Genomic DNA, 16,733 nt, shown 5'->3' with positions numbered 1-16,733 from the left:
CTCTCCCCAGCTGAATATATCACAACCCAAATAAAATTAACTGGGAGGAGAAAGGCTTTGTTTAATTACAGCTTTTGTCTTAAACCAAGGTGCATACGGGTGCATGTCTGAGAGAGAAAGAAGAAACAGAAATGCAAGGCGCCAAAGAGGCTTCAGCATCCAGATGATCGCAGATGGCTTCAAAGGATGCCAGTAGGAAGGAGGAGGCAACAGGGATCGGGTCTGCCTCCCAGCCTATTAATGCAGTGACTCAGGAAACACAAGACCCCCACCAAGCAGCTTAGGGGAATTGGGTTTCAGGCATGGCTCTGATCCAATGTACAGGTGTGCCGGGCATCAATCTCTCTCTAATCTCCTAAGCCTCCTAACTGAGACAGGACAGCAAACTCGAGAGAAATATTATCACAACAATGATTGCAGATCCTTATTGCCACTGTGCAAATTTTGAATTCCTTACCCTTGTCTTGTCAAAATATTCTTGGCTTCCCTGCTAAGAAACAAGTGGAATTCTGCAAGGTTTTAAAGGTGGCCACCAGGCTGGGTTGTTTTTCAAGAGAAGAGAATATTCGTAGCTTGGAGTAGAACTGTATAGTCTTTAGTACTCCCTGACCTTCAGATAATTTTCTTGCAGACATTTTATAACCCAAATTGTGCTTGATCAATTAGCAATTGTAACGAGTTAAAAACCCATTGTGTTTGTTGAGATCTTTTGAGATTATCAGAAATCTGTCGCTATGTATGAGTTCACCAGTGTCACGCTCAATTGTGCTGGTAAAATTTCCTTGCTCCTTGCGTACCCCTGCAAGGTTAAAAATACTGCCTTATTGGTGAGATGGGTGGCATATAAATATATAAACAAATAAATAACATCCAGATGGACATTGCCAGCAGACGATGGCTGATATTGAAGTAATCAGAGGTGTCAAACTTGCGGCTCGCGGGCCAGATGCGTCATGCGTTGGCCATGCCCACCCCGGTTTAGCAAAGGGGGGGAATTACTATACATCACGTGACGACGTGAGTCTGACACCCATGCACTGGATGAAAGTGTCTCTAACGTTGTGTGCATATTTGCTGGGGCCTATGTTGGTGCAAATGTGAGGGCAAAGTACACACTCAGCCTTGTTGTAAGATCTGTTTCCCATGCTAGCAGCGTTGTTCTATTAACTAGTGATGGATACAAAGTAGAATTCAAATAAATGATAAAAGAAACCTCCCAATCTATCCAATTCTGAATAGAAAGTCCCTCTGGGCTGTTGCTTGCGTAGTAGGGAGTTAGTTGTCTTCTCTGGTTGGAAACCATCCGGCACTGGTTTAACAGTCTCTCAGTAAACATCACACCCAACATTTGAATTATGGTTACGTATGAACTATTTTGCCAGAGTCTGCTTAGCTGTGAGCAGCTTCCAGATCTAGGCTGCAAAAGTCTGGATAACCAGTAAATGACATAAATTTGTTTAAGGCTGTTGTATTTCTTTGTTCTTACCCAGTGCTCATTCAGAATTTTGCAGCCCAAACTCAGCCTGGCAACCTTACTGTAATACCATACCATATTATGACATTTCATAAACATGCTTACCCATCTGTTGTTGGACAGAGTGAAATTTATTAGTATCTGTGTTCTCAATTAACATGCAGGTGCTGCCACCACTACTGCTGGTGGAAATACCCCAGCGTCCCCAAGGTTTGGTGTTTTCCACCCCTTCTGGTTTAGATTGATGGGGGATGCAGAGCAGGTGTGAAAAGTATAGGGAGGAAAGTTGCCAGGGCGCCAACTATCCGCAGGAGACATAAAGACTGAAATTCAAGTTGGCGTGTTTGCCTGATTCACCACATAAAAGAAAAATAGTTTTTAATGTGAATTTAACCCTTTACCTCCACTGATTCTGCAGCTGAGGAAGCCCCCACCTTAAGAGCAATCTAGGATCTTCCTCTGGAGTTTCACTAAGTCCTGGCATAGATTAGAGGCAAGGTTCCTTCTTCAACTCTTTCCATGGCAGGTGGCAACTTCCAGCCTTAAGGCTGCAAACTGTTGTTGTTGTAGGTCTCAGGGCTTCTTCTGACAGCATCACTGAATTTGAGCATGGCTGGACAGAGCCCCATTGCTGAGCAGGTTCTAGCAAGGAAAACCATTGCGTGCAATCTAAAATTGAGTCACAGAGTATAAACAAAGAAGCACCCAATTTCCCCTTGAAATTTGAATTAAAAATCCCCCGAATTACAATCCAGGTCACTGTAGCCTTCATCCAGTTCTGTGCCCTGCCAGTCATTATGTGCCATATCATTGGCCATATCATTGACTCTCAGTATTTTGGTCTGAAGGTGGTGGTTTCCACACGAGGAGCTGATTAGAAATCAGTCCAGTGCTGTTCTCCAGAGACCAAATTGAAATGAATATTCTAAAGAGCACTTAATACAATGCTATGTTATCCCGCTGTATCTGTCCCTATGCCTAGGACTTGTCTAATGTTTATTTGAAAATACATTCAGCAAAGGGCCTTTCCATCATTAAATCCAGCCCTTGGATTTCATCTCATTGTTTATAGCTGAAAGATTACTGATGTATAGCTTCTTAATTACCCCCAGGGGAGTACAGATACTTTAATTACTGGTTATCTTTCAGCTTTTTTCCTCGTTTATTTTTAAATAATAATATAGGACTGTTAAAAAAGAGAAGGGTAAAAAAAGGAAAGAATAAATTGCTCCCAATCCACCTTCTCAGGAATATATGTAATGTGACACTAGAACAATTAAGAGTCCGTTCTGGGGACAATTAACTAAACTCACCTAAAATTAGTTAAGGATTGAACTGGGCATGATGTACAAATGGGCAAACTTCATTTACAAGCAGGGTTGCCAATGTTTCAAATAAGGGTTGGACTTACATGAGACTTCATTAGTGATTGCAGCTTAGATTGAATGGGATTCATGAAAAAAAATATGTAAGTTGAGGGGTGCTTGGTGCTCTCTGAGTTTGGTTGTTTTCTTGCAGAGCTTTCTTTACACAAACTAGGTAAAATCACCAATGCATCATCATAATGTAAGTTGATCCATCAGACAGGCAGAACCTAAAACCCATTGGAGGAAAAATCCAACATTTTGAACTCAGACTGTAGTTTTATCGCAAGATAGGACCAGTGTTTTCCCAGTGTAGCTAGAGACAGTGGTGATGCTGAGACTAAATATTCAGTTTGTCAATGTCTCTTCCTCCCCCCAAAAAGGGGGGGGAAGAAGATTTTCAAGCTACAGTCTGAAAGTTTGTCTCATGAGGATTGAACAAAGCTTATAATTTGAAAAACGTTACATACAGGTAGTCCTTGACTTACGAACACAATTGAGCCCAGAATTTCCATTGCGCCCCATTTTATGATTTCTTTTTGCCACAGTTGTTAAACAAATCATTGCAGTTAACTGAATCATGCAGTCATTAAGGGAATTTGGTTTCCCCCATTGACTTGGCTTATCAGCAGCTGGCTGGGAAGGTCACAAACTATGATCACATGACCCCAGGACCGTGCTACTGTCGTAAATACATGCCAGTTGCCAAGTGCCCAAATTTTGATCATGTGACCATGTGAAACCTGCAATGTTCGTAATTGCGAAAAAACTGTCGTAAGTCAATTTTTTTTCAGTGCTGTTGTAACTTTGAACGGTCCCTAATTAAATGGGTTGTAAGTTGAGGACTACCTGTAATGAATGACACAAATTCTGGAACTGGAAAAGCAAAAGGAGCATCAATATAAGAGTATAGCATAAGTCATGCATTCACCATCTGTGTAGAGTTAGTGTCTATACCAAAATAAAACAGGCAGACATTTGGCAATAGGCAATATAAGTAGACCTTTAATGGCATGGTATCTTAGTTAAAACAGCCTTTTCCAAGCCGGTGCCTCTAAGATTTAGGAAAATTCTGGATGCCACTTATCCAGGGGACCCCAGTTTGGAGGAAAATTGGGCTAGAACAATGGAAAAAGGAAACTTGCCAATTACTATTTCTCAACCTAACAGTTTTTTGAGGTCTTCTGTAATGATTACACAGCAGAGCAGCAAGCTACAGTATGCATATATCTCAATTTCTTAGTGCAAAACAATATGTTTCATAAATAAATAAATAAAACAATAGTATGATGAAACACGGTGAATATTTTAGATTTTTATCCTGCCTTTGTTACTTTATAAGGAACTCAAGGCAGGAAATATATAAAATATTCCTCCCTCCTCCTATTTTCCACACAACCACCATGTGAGGTGAATAGGATTGAGAGTGAGTGGCCCAAAGTCAGCCAGATGGCTTGCATGCTTCAGGCAGGACTAGAACTCACCGCCTCCTGGTTTGTAGGCCATCACCTGAACCACTACACCAAACTGACTTCTACTTATACTGAAAAAAAACCCTGCTTCTCTTTTGTTTTTCATTTGGCCACAGATTTCCCTTTGGTTTATTGTTTTTCCTCAGGTAGAACCAGTCTAACAGGGCAACCTGGTCTACCCAATTATTGGGATGGAGTATAGTGCTTCCGTTTTCGCCTTTCAGCCCCAATCCAAGTAAAAACATAAATGTAACTTTGGTTGATTGGATTTTTTTTTTCTTGGTTGGTTGGTATTTGAATTTATATTTGAATTTATTCTATTGCTGTATTTAAAAGCATATCTTTTGTGCTTTCACCCTATTCTGAAAGCACTGGAAAACGCCTTGGCATATTTTTAAAATAAATTCATATATGCCATGTATACATATAGGTAGCTGGCAAAGCCCTTGTGTTTAATTAATTGGCATGATGGGGAAGGGTTTGAGGGATTAAAAGGCAAATTATACTACTATATTACTTAGCCTCTTCTTGCTATAAATAAAGAGATCCAACTAAGTGAAAGTTTTTACAATGGCTGTCATTTGGGAGAAGTGCATTGTCTATGTTTTCAAGACATTGAAGTGGTACCATTAGTTGTGAAGTCCCCAGCACTTCAATAGCCATAAAACCAGTTCAAACACATCTAAAATTACTCTTTTGTTTTCCTTCATTTTAAATGCACGGCTATTAACATTCAATGTTTCCTTATCCATAAAACTCAGCTCCATCTGGTGGTAGCACAAGAAAGAAACCTTGGGTGAGGATTATTTTAGATGCTTGAGAGAGACATTTCTGCCTTAGTATACAAGTAGCCCTTGATTTATAACCATTCATTTAGTGGCTGTTAACAATGGCACTAAAAAAAGTGACTTATGATCAGTCGTTGGCCTTATGACTGTCACAGCATCTCCACAGTCATGGTGATCAAAATTTGGGTGCTTGTCAATCAACATGTATTTACAATGATCACAGCCATCCCTAGATCATGTGATTGCCATTTTACGACTTTCCCAGCTGGTTTCCGACAAGCAAAGTCAATGGGGATTCATTTAAAGACCACATTATTCACTTAACAACTGATATGATTTGCCTTAACAGTTGTGGCAAAAAAAATATATAAAAAAATGGCTGCCACTCATTTAACAACCACCCTTGCTTAGCAACAGAAATTCTGATCCCAGTGGTAGCCGTACGTTGAGGACTACCTATATTAGGAATCAAGACACTGAAAAGATGACTTTAGGTGAAAATTAGTTTTACTTTTCAGCCTCTAGACAATAACATAAAAACTTGTTTTTTTATTATTAAGTGTTGTACCTTATGATTCTTGACTCTTGATGAATGTATCTTTTCTTTCATGTACACTGAGAGCATTTGCACCAAGACAAATCCCTTGTGTGTCCAATCACACTTGGCCAATAAAGAATTATTAAAGAATTATTACAAGGACAAATAGGCTGAAAAACACTTCTATCCCAGGACAGTAGCGCTCTTGAATTCTACTATATAGTGCAGTGTTGGAGCAGTGTCATGGGGGGGGTTTCGGTTCAATGTGTGGAGGGTGAAGGATGTGTGTTTGTGTTTATTTTCATGGTCATGGTCATGATGTGCACTGAAGATGGTGTTTGATTTCATTGTATGAGGTACAATGACAATAAAAAAGGTAAAAAAGTAATTCTAATCTAAAAACTTGTTGAAAAATAGATGATTACTCCACATTCAAGTACCACATTCTAAAGAAGTAACTGGGACCCACTTAAGGTATATTCTAAAGACTAATTTCTAATCCTAGCCTGTCTCTCTAAAGATCCTATCTGAACATTTGAAGGTTCACTTTCTTTTTAGCTACTTAGGATCCTGTGGATGAGTGATAATCATGACCAATATCTCCAATTGCGCTTGGCTGGAGAAAGCTGCCTCTTGTATCTTAGAAACAAAAAACTATTAAGATAAGTAAAAATTACTGTATTGGAGAAGATTCCTGAGAGTATTGTCCCCATTTATCTGTATTTACTTCTTTTGTTCTTGTTTATGTTCATACTTATACTTGTTATCTTGTACATGTTTGACAAATCAATTAAATTAAAATAAGTATCCTGGATGCTGGATAGCCAAGAAAACAAGCTGATGGATCATCAAACAAATCAATCCAGTTTTCATTCAAGCCACAAATGACCAGGTTCACATTGTCCTACTTCAGACACATGCAAGGACCCAGCACTCTGGAAAAGACTCTAATACTGGGAAAGGTGGAAAGAAAGAAGAGGACAAGATGGATGGATGCCATCACAGTGTTTGGTGGTGGATGCACCTTTGGGATTGCTGAAGGATCAGCTTAGGGACAGATCATCACAGAGAAAACCCACGTGGTCGCTAGGTGTAATTGTATGTGAGAAAGACCTTGGGAGACAGAAGGAAGAACCCCAGACCAGGCAAGATCAGATAAAAGGCAGCTGAGCTTCCAGAAGGAACAGGACATGGCAAATATCTTAGAAAGCACCCTTTCTTCTTCCTTGGAGTATAAAGGCGATGAGAGAGAGATGTTATTTCAGACCTGCATGATTCTGTTAATGTAACCTTACAGCAAAGATAGGGCTAGTATTCCTGGGTGAGCTTAACTGGACTTCCTCATATGGTTCCCACTAAGAGTGGAAAATGACTGGTACATAATCAGCATTAACAAAACTACTATGAGGTGGGCAGTATTAGAACCTGCTTCAAATCTGAATACCAAAGTTGCTAGATACTATTCTGAACAAAATCCAGAGTGAAAGGCCTACAGGGCCTAGAGTGCCCTTTTCCAACTCAGTGCCCTCTGTTACATACATTTACCGGTGGTCCTTGAGTTACGAGTTACAATTGAACCCAACATTTATGTTGCTAAGTGAAACATTTGTTAAGTTGCTTTTGTTAGTTAAGTTCACTAACAGAAGTGAAACATTTATATTGCTAAGTGAAACATTTGTTTGCCCCATTTTACAACTTTTCTTGACATAGTTCTTATGTGAATTGTTGTAATGATGAGGCAGTCGTTTGATCATGAACAACTGAATTATGATCATCTTTATTGGAGTGTAGTCTTGTATTTATATACATTTTTAGTTATCCTCCATCATTGGTTAACTTTGGTTACCGTTTAACTTTCGTTACTGTTTAGTACAGTAATCCATACAATTAATTATCTCTAGTTAAAGTCTAACATATGTCTACTTCCCCTCTCTAATCCTCCTTTATCCATAGATTAGTGACTTTGTTTGCCTGAGTTGTATTTGCTTGGAAACATTCTCTATCTGAGGTTTGCCATCTGAGATTGGAACATTCCTGCAATTACAACTCTACAGTGAATCACTGCAGTTATTAAGTTAGTAATGGTTGTTAATTGAAACTGGATTTCCCATTGACTTTGCTTGTCAGTAGGTCGCAAAGGCTAATCACATGAGTCCAGGACATGGCAACCGTCATAAATATGAACCAGTTGCCAAGCAGCTGAACGTTGATCATTTGATTATGGGGATGCTGCGATGGTTGTAAATGTGAAAAAACGACCACAAGTCAGTTTTTTCAGTGCCATTGTAAGTTTGAACAGTCACTAAATGAAGTTTTGTAAGTTTAGGACTTACCTTTAGTAGATATGCGTCTTCTGCAGTGGGAATAAGAATGTATCCAATATCTCATGGGCTGCCATAAAGAAGAGGGAGTCAAGTTATTCTCCAAAGCACCAGAGGGCAGGACAAGAAACAATGGATGGAAACTAATCAAGGAGAGAAGCAATCTGGAATTAAGGAGAAATTTACTAACAGTGAGGACAATTAACCAGTGGAGCAGCTTGCCTCCAGAAATTGTGGGTGCTTCATTTATTTTATTTATTTTTATTTAGTTAGTTTGTCAAGCATGTATGAGAAAAGTGTAAGTATGAACATAACACATAAACGTATCAGTATAAACAGGTATAACTATATAGATAATAAATGAGCATGAATTAAATGGGAACAGTAGGACAGGGATGGTAGGCACGCTGGGGCGCTTATGCGGGCCCCCTTACAGGCCTCTTAGGAATGGGGGCGAGGTCCACGGTAGACAGTTTAAAGTTAGAAAGTTTTTAAAGAAGAGGCTGAAATAGTATAGGGCCTCCCGCTTGAGCAGGGGGTTGGACTAGTCCAGGGGTCTCCAACACCTTCGCAACTTTAAGCCTGGAGGACTTCAACGCCCAGAACTTCGCCAGGCTTAAAGTTGCTAAGGTGTTGGAGGCCCCTGGATTAGAAGGGCTCCAAAGTCCCTTCCAGCTCTAAGCGGGTCGATTGATTGGACAAGGCGGCATGTGGACAGCTGCGCGTCCTCGCTCCGACGACCGCTAGAGGGCGGTCGTCGGCCAGGCCCCGCCCGCTCTACCCGCCGCTCTCATGGCTGCCCTCCGGTCGCTGGGCTCGACTCTCGTCTGGAGAGCAAGGCCGGCTTTCACTCGCAGGTCAGTGTGTAGCTAACGGGGCTGCGGTCGAAAAGCGCCCGTCGCCCCTTTGCTGCAGCAGCTGCGTTTCGGCTCGCGCTGGGGAGGCTCCGCCGCTCCGCTCCTCGCCTCCCGCCGTGCCCGCGAAAGAAATGCCCGGGGGCTGCTCGGCTCCCAACTGACCTTGGCTGAAGCTCAGCAAGCCGGATTTCGACAGGGGCGCTCGGAGAAACGCCGTTTCGATCCTGGGGAAGGGCGGAAGGAGCCTGTCCAGAGAAGGCGGGAGTGCAAACTCTTTACACGTGTGGCTGTTAGCTTGCATGCAGGGGGAATTAAATCTATCTCTCTCTCTCATTTTTCCTGCGAAGGAAGGAAAAAAAAAAACTGGCTTGGTTTAGTTGTGACGTAGAAAGTTGTCCGGCAACTGTTCTGGCGTGGATTTGTAAACCATGTTGGAGTCTGAGTTTAAATCGGATTTGATGTTGCAGATCTGCTTGTCAGGATGCAGAGGAATCCTCTGGGAAGGGAAGGGAAGGGAAAGGCGCTTTCCTCACCCAGTGCACGACTCATTTGGAAGGGAGTTTGGGAGTGGGGGAGTGTACACTGTTTTGCATGCACACACTTTTCAAAGCCATTTGTAATTGCAGGTAGTCCTCAACTTAAGAGCACAATTGAGCCCCAAATTTCTGTTGCTAAGCTGAACCATTGGTTAAATGAGTTTTGCCTCATATTTTATGACTTCTCTTGCCACACCTGTTCAGTGAATCCCTGCTGCTGGTAAATATAAACAACATGGTTGTTAAATGAATCTGGCTTCCTGCCTGACTTTGCTTATCAGAAGGTCGCAAAGGGGAATGATCACATGCCCCACCTACCCCCGGGGCACTGCAATTGTCATAAATATGAACCGACTGCCGGGCATCTGAATTTTGATCACATGATCTTGGGGATTCTGTGATGGCTGCAAGTGTGAAAAAATGGTCCTGTCACATAGGTCGCTTTTTTCAGTGATGTAACTTTGAAACTAACTGTTGTAAGTCAAGGATTACCTATACCTTGTTTCAAGAGCTTTAAAACCATTGAGAAACCAGTAGTATCAACAATAATGGGGCAGTTGAATGTTACAGAAGGGAGAGTGCCAAAATTATTTAATTATGCCATTCCATCCAGAGCACTTACCTCATAAAAATTGTATTGCTGGCTGGAGTATTCTGGCAGTTGAAGTCCACACATCTTAAAATAGCTTAAGGAAGGGGAAAACTGCAATAAAGGGATGTAAATTATTCTGCATTAAAATAAGAGGACAAAGGCAAATAACCTTCTGCCTACTATAATTTAAATGCTGTTTCCTTTTCCACATTGTAGCTAGAAATACAGATAGTCCTCAACTTACAGCAGTCACTGCAAAATGTGACTTTTCACACTTATGACCATTGCAGCCTCCCCATGGTCACATGATGAAAATTCAGATGCTTAGCAACTGACTCAAATTTATGATGCTTACACTGTCCTAGAATCATGTGGTCCTCTTTTTGCAAGCAAAGTTAATGGGGAAGCCAGATACACTTAACTATGTTACTAATTTAACAGCTGCAGTGGTTCACGTAACAACCATGGTAAGAAAGGTCATAAAATGGTGCAAAGTTCAGTGACATTCACACTTAGCAACAGAAACTTTGCATTCAGTTGTATGGTAAGTTGAGGACTACTTGTAACTAGACCACAATTTTATTTCCCCATCACGCACAGATTTTTAACCAACATTCAAGGTTACTGTTCTGTCTGTCCTTTTTGGATATGGGTCAACCCCAGATGGCAGCCCCTCGGGTTTCCATTTAGTTAGTGATTCATGTAATTATCCAGTAAAAGTATAGTTGGTTAACTGGCATTTTGACTTACTGGTCAGGCCTATTGCCATTATGTCACATTCTCTCTCTCTCTTTTCAGTTTCAGGCAACCTCAGCGAAATCATCGCCTCACGCCTTCCGATGATGAGCTTCTCCAGAAAACAACGCTCCATCATTTGGAAAGAGAATCACCAAACATCATATTTATTGAAAATTACACTAATTATGGTTTCTTCATCAATGGGAACACAGTGGTAGGCCCTTGCGCTATTTTGCCACAAGCAATCCTGCAGTGGAATGTGAGTAATTTTTTTCAGTTCCTTGATAGAGATACATGAATCTCTTCAGTTCAGGATATATATTTTCTAATTTTAATACATTTTTCCTTAAATCCATTAGCAGTGAGTCCTTGCTTAATGATGGGAACTTCCATTACTAAAGCAATATTTTTGTAAAGTGCAATGACACCGCTTAGCAATGGCAGTTCCGGCAGTTCCTGCTGGCTTCCCAAATGGCTTTGCTTGTGGGAAACTGCCAAGTATGTTCGCATGATAATGGGACACTGTGATAGTCAGAAATCAGGGCTGGTTGCTGAACAGTTGGGTTGTGATCATGTGACTACAAGGTCACTGCAACAGTGAGATTTTCTAAGATCAGTCATAACTACTACTCATTTAGTGCCATCACAAGTTTGAATGGTTGCTGAGTGAGCATCATTCAGTAAGGACCCCTGTACATGCCAGTTTACGATTCACGTAGAATAATGTTTTTAGTGGAAACTTGGATGTGTTTTAATGCATAAAACTCCTGCTCACCTTCAGAGATCATATAGTCCTGTAATGACAAACCTATGGCACGCGTGCCACAGGTGGCACACAGAGCCATTTGTGCGGGCATGCGAGCTCCAGCCAAACTTACCTGCACTGTACATGCACGTGCCTCCCAGCTGATTTTTGCCCCATTTGAGGCTGTTTTCGCCCTCGCTCAAGGGAAGCCTCTGCAGCCTCGGGAGGCCGAAAAATGGGCCTACTGGAAATACCGGAAGTGACGAAACAGGCCCCTTTTCAGCCTCCCGAGACTCCTGAGACTTTCCTTGTGTGGCGAGGGCGAAAACGGCCTCCCCCAGGCTCCAGAGGCCCTCTTGGGGCTGAAAACATGCCCTTCCGGTATTTCTTGAAGGCCCATTTTTCGACCTGCAGAGGCTTCCCTCGAGCCTCCAGGAGGGCGAAAACAGCCTCTAACAGGCCGAAAATCAGCTGGCAAGCAAAATCAGCTGGCATGCTCGCGAGCAAAATGCAGGTAAGGGGGCAGGGCGGGGGTGTTGCGCGTGCATGCACAGGGGGGCAGGCTGCATTGCATTGTGGGTGCCGGCACATGCACGCTATCGCATGCGCATTTTTGGCACACCACAACAAAAAGGTTTCCCATCACTGATACAGTCTAGATAAAGCAGTGTTTCTCAACCTTTGCCAACTTGAGATGTGTGGACTTCAACATGCCTGCTGGAGAATTCTGGTAATTGAAGTCCATACATCTTCAAGTGGTCAAGGATGAGAAACAGTGATTTTTGTTACGCTGCGCATTCACTAATGGAAGAGTTTGTTTTTTATAATTTTGTTTTAAATTCCAGGTTGGCACATATAAAGATATTATTCCAGAGAGTCTTACTCTGTTCTATATGCTGGAGCCCAAAATAGGTACAAAATAACTGTGAATCTTGGGCTGGGCTTTAAGAGGGCTTTTGTTAGTTTCAGTCTTAAGAAGGAAATGTCATCTCACCATCCTTCTCTGCCTTCCCCTGTTGGTTGTCCTAGAAATTGTGGTCCTGGGAACGGGAGCTAAAGTAGAGAGGCTGGATCCCGATATCCTGAAGTGTTTGCAGCAACGTGGGATTGCTGTGGAAATACAAAGCACGGTAAGAGATGGTGTGGTAAGGACAGGAAGAAGCAGATAGCAAGAAAGATCAGGGGAGAAAGCAATGCAGTAGTGTTTTCTTCTTCTGGTCTAGGATTTCAAGAAGCCTCAAAATATAAAAAGCTGGGTGGCACAGGCAGCATGGAACCTCACTACCTGCTGCAGTATTCAGCCTTCTTAGCATTCTTATTTAGGTTGCATACTTAAAGTCCTCATTTGTGTCTTTAAAGTACAGAGAAAAGCACACGGAGCTTATTTTTATCTCCAGAAGTCTTTCCTTGGATCATATGTGCCAGGAAATTCAGCAGTGATGCCTTTGGCATTTTGCAAATGGAATTTGTATTGCTCTTTTCTTTCCTGACAGTTAGAACAATTAATCAGTGGAACAACTTGCCTCCAGAAGTTGTAAATGCTCCAACACTGGAAGTTTTTAAGAAGAGATTGGACAACCATTTGTCTGAAATGGTAGAAGGTTTCCTGCTTAAGCAAGGGGTTGGACTAGAAGACCTCCAAGGTCCCTTCCAACTCTGTTATTCTATTCTATTCTATTCTATTCTATTCTATTCTATTCTATTCTATTCTTCTCCATATGCATTGGTATAGTGATTCACTAAACCAGGGGTCTTCAAACTTGACAGCTTTAAGACTTGACTTCAACTCTTAGAATTCCTCTTCCAGTCATGTTAGCTCAGGAATTCTGGGAGTTGAAGTCCACAAGTCTTAAACTTGCCATGTTTGAAGAGCCTTGCGCTAAACTATGAACTAGCAATACAAATAGACTCTCATCTTTTTCTCCATACGGATTCCTTTGGTTGGGGTGCATTTTTCCTTACTGGCTTTGAACTTGGACCCAGGTGCCCAGTGTACATAGCTTCTTATAGATGGAAACTAATCAAGGAAAGAACCAACCTAGAACTAAGGAGAAATTTCCTGACGAAACAAATCAGTGGAAGGACCTGCCTTCAGAAGTTCTAGGTGCTCCAACACTGGAGGTTGCGAAGAAGAGATTGGACAACCATATAGGGTTTCCAGCTTGAGTGGTGGGTTGGAGTAGAAGACCTCCAAAGTTCTTTCCAACTGTGCTATTCTTTGATTCTTTCTCATCTCTTTGGCTCCACAGCCTAATGCTTGTGCCACTTTCAACTTCCTGGTAAGCGAACGACGTGTGACAGCTGCTGGACTCATACCTCCTCCTCCTGCTGCCATGTTTGAATAAGCCTTTAAGGGTAAGATGAGACGAGAGGCGTTCTAAGCAGGCTAGAGAAAGAGACTCTACTGTCATGGTTGCCTGGCCCTTCAGGGATCCATCAGCTGCTTCTCCCAGTCAACAGACAAGCATCAGCTGTAAGACGGTTGCCAAAAGAGCTGTAATCCCCCCAGGATTACAGCTAGATCTGAGGCGAGCTGCTCTTCCTTGCAGTGCAGCATGAGCCCAGCGTGGAAGAGAAGGCCTGAAAGGGATTGTCACCACTGTTTGTGTCTTGTATCTAGTTGTTATCTGAAACGACTGCAGGCTGCTAGCGAATTTCTGTCCTCAAGAGGAAATCTGCCAGATAAGACTGAAATAAAATTATTTGTCCAAAATTGATTTATAGTCTTTGAGATGAAGTTTTAATGTGGAGTTTTCTACCCACACGGTGATCTAATTTATTGTGTGTGTGTTTTCTATGTATACAACCCTGTGCTTGACCCTGCTTAGGATATCATACATTATCAGTGACCTGCAATTTAAGTTTTTCATAAAGCAGCACAGCGAACAAATCATAAAAAGAACATGTGAAAACATATAGGGAAGATATCTAATCTCCTCACCCTATTGGCAACATTCATAGCCCATTCCAGAGAGCATGTCAACAAGTTTTTCTGTGTTCTGCAGGTGGTATGTGCCTGCACATGGTAGTTGCAGTGGAAGGGAGTAGGTCCTGGGGGCTCATGGTTTAGGAAGCAAGAGGGATGTGCCTCATGGTTAGCTTGTAGCTTGTAGCTTGGCATTGATGTGAGGCTTGTTGTCTACCATTGAGCTGTAAGCTGTCTTTTGAGTGAAATGTCATTTAAAAGGCCTATCTGGCAGACCATGTGCGAATCTGCTTAAAAAGTAGCCCTCAGGAACAAGTGTAGCAGCATGTTTTGGTATCCGGTTTCCAGTTGTATGCCTGGGTGGGCGGTTCAATAGCAAAAGCAATTAGACTTATATGCCACTTGATGGTCCTTTACAGCAGGGGTCCCCAACCACCGGTCCGGGGACCGGGACCGGTCCGGGGAACAATTTCTACCGGGCCGCCGGTTTGCTGGGCGCCGCCATCTTGTTTTGATGAAAAAGTGCTTCCGGTGAGCTTTTCCGGGTAGAAAGCGGCATTTGGGTGCTGAAAGAATCCTCGTGCCTTAGTTTCATCGAGGGGGGGGGGCGGCTTCGAACAAAACTAAGGCGCGAGGATTCTTTCAGCACGCATGGCAAGGTGAGCTGAGCGACCGTCCCGAAGCCGTCGTGAAGCCCATCGACACAGGTACAAAGGAGGAGTTGAAGGTGGTGGGGAGAAGCGGGGGTCGGCTGGCTGGCCGGTCGCTCGGCTCGCCTTGCCATGTGTGCTGTACCGGGCTGCGGATGATTTTGTGATGCCGGTACTGGGCCGCGGTACAAAAAAGGTTGGCGACCACTGCTTTACAGCCCCCTCTAAGTAGCTTACAGAGTCAGCATATTGTCCCCAACAATCTGGGTCCTCATTTTACCAACCTCAGAAAGGTAGAAGTTAACCTTGAGCCAGTCAGCATCGAACTCCAGCCTGTGGGCAGAGTTAATCTGCAATACTGTAGTCTAACCACTGTGCCATCACTGCGACTGAAAGTCTGTGTCCTGTCAATGAAAGCTCAGACTATACTCCAAGCCCTCTTGAACTTGGGATAGTTTGCTTGGGAAACGTGCATTCTGTCATAAGGCCATAGCCTCTCCTGCCATCCTGCAGAACAAAGCGCTGGTGTACCATATTGCTTAGCTTAAGCATAGTTTTAAGGAGCACGTTATACAGGTAGCCGTTGACTTACAATTCATTTAGTGACCGCTCGAAGTTACAGTGGCACTGAAATAAGTGACTTATGACAGTTTTTCACATCTCCATGGTCACAGAGTCAAAATTCAGATGCTTGACAACTGATTCATATTTATGACGGTTGCAGTATCCCAGGGTATGTGATCAGCTTTTGCGACCTTCTGACATCCAGATCCACTTAACAACTGTGTTACTAACTCAATAAGTGCAGTGATTCACTTAACCACTGTGGCAAGAAAGCTTGTAAAATGGGGAAAAATTCATTTGTTTCAGTTAGCAGCAGAAATTGTGGGCTCAATTGTGGTCGTAAGTCAAGGACTATCTGTATTGTACACGTGTGCCTCTGGCAAAGCTAAGTGAACTCTGAACTTTGGGGTGGTGGTAGCATTTAAACAAATACACCAAGGACAGGGCTGCCCTTTGCCAAGACTTGTGGAAGAGTCAATAGATATGTCACGATATATCTAAGTGGATCCCAAATCTTTTACAGTAACGGAAAGCCATTTTAGTTCTCAGATTTAAGTCCTCCAGGAAAGCTAACATATTTCATACCCCCATTACCATGAATCTGTGTTTTATTTCCCCTGAGAAAAGATAGGAAATGAGCTTTTACTGGAACAGTTTAGTAGTTTGATTCAAGACAAAAAATGGCTGAACTTAGACGCACAAACTGCAAACTGTTTAAACCAGGGGACTCCAACCTTGACCACTTTAAGACTTGTGGACTTCAACTCCCAGAATTCCTCAGCCAGCTTTGCCACAAGTCTTAAAAGTGGCCAAGGTTGGTTGGAGACCCCTGGTTTAAACCAAATGCGTATTTTTATAGGAACACCCAGCAGAGGGCAGTCATGTGATACCAGAATACCTACTTTAGGGAGTTGGGGGACAGGTGCTGTTGCCGCACAAGGGCTCTTGCAAGTGATTAGGCAGCTAATTGCCTTTGAATTTAAGGTAACTTAAGTCCTGTTGATAGGCATTTGTGTATCAAATCAAGGAATCTGGACAAGTAACTAATGCATCTTTCCCTAAAATATGTTTACAGAACGCTTCACTAAGATACGGCATAAACCATTGACATGCATACCTTAAAAATTGAAGGTTTGATTGATTGATTGTTTGAGTGGTCTCTGAGACT

At 42.5% G+C, this 16,733-nt stretch overlaps 1 protein-coding gene across 1 annotated transcript; it reads left to right on the top strand.

Annotated features, from left to right (window-relative positions):
• Positions 1–8,693: 8,693 nt before the first annotated feature.
• NDUFAF3 (NADH:ubiquinone oxidoreductase complex assembly factor 3) lies at positions 8,694–14,142 on the top strand. Its single transcript, XM_026717971.2, has 5 exons — positions 8,694–8,814; positions 10,741–10,939; positions 12,271–12,337; positions 12,455–12,555; positions 13,675–14,142. The coding sequence occupies exons 1-5, from the start codon at positions 8,750–8,752 to the stop codon at positions 13,768–13,770; spliced, it is 528 nt and encodes a 175-aa protein (XP_026573756.1). The 5' UTR covers positions 8,694–8,749; the 3' UTR covers positions 13,771–14,142.
• The last annotated feature ends 2,591 nt before the right edge of the window (positions 14,143–16,733 follow it).

The sequence above is a fragment of the Pseudonaja textilis genome, chromosome 2 (genome assembly GCF_049901715.1).
Source record: "Pseudonaja textilis isolate UNSWEBS1 chromosome 2, rPseTex1.2, whole genome shotgun sequence".
NCBI classification, from domain to species: domain Eukaryota; kingdom Metazoa; phylum Chordata; class Lepidosauria; order Squamata; family Elapidae; genus Pseudonaja; species Pseudonaja textilis.
Note: the sequence above shows the minus strand (reverse complement) of the source record. Positions and strands in the feature narration are given on the sequence as shown.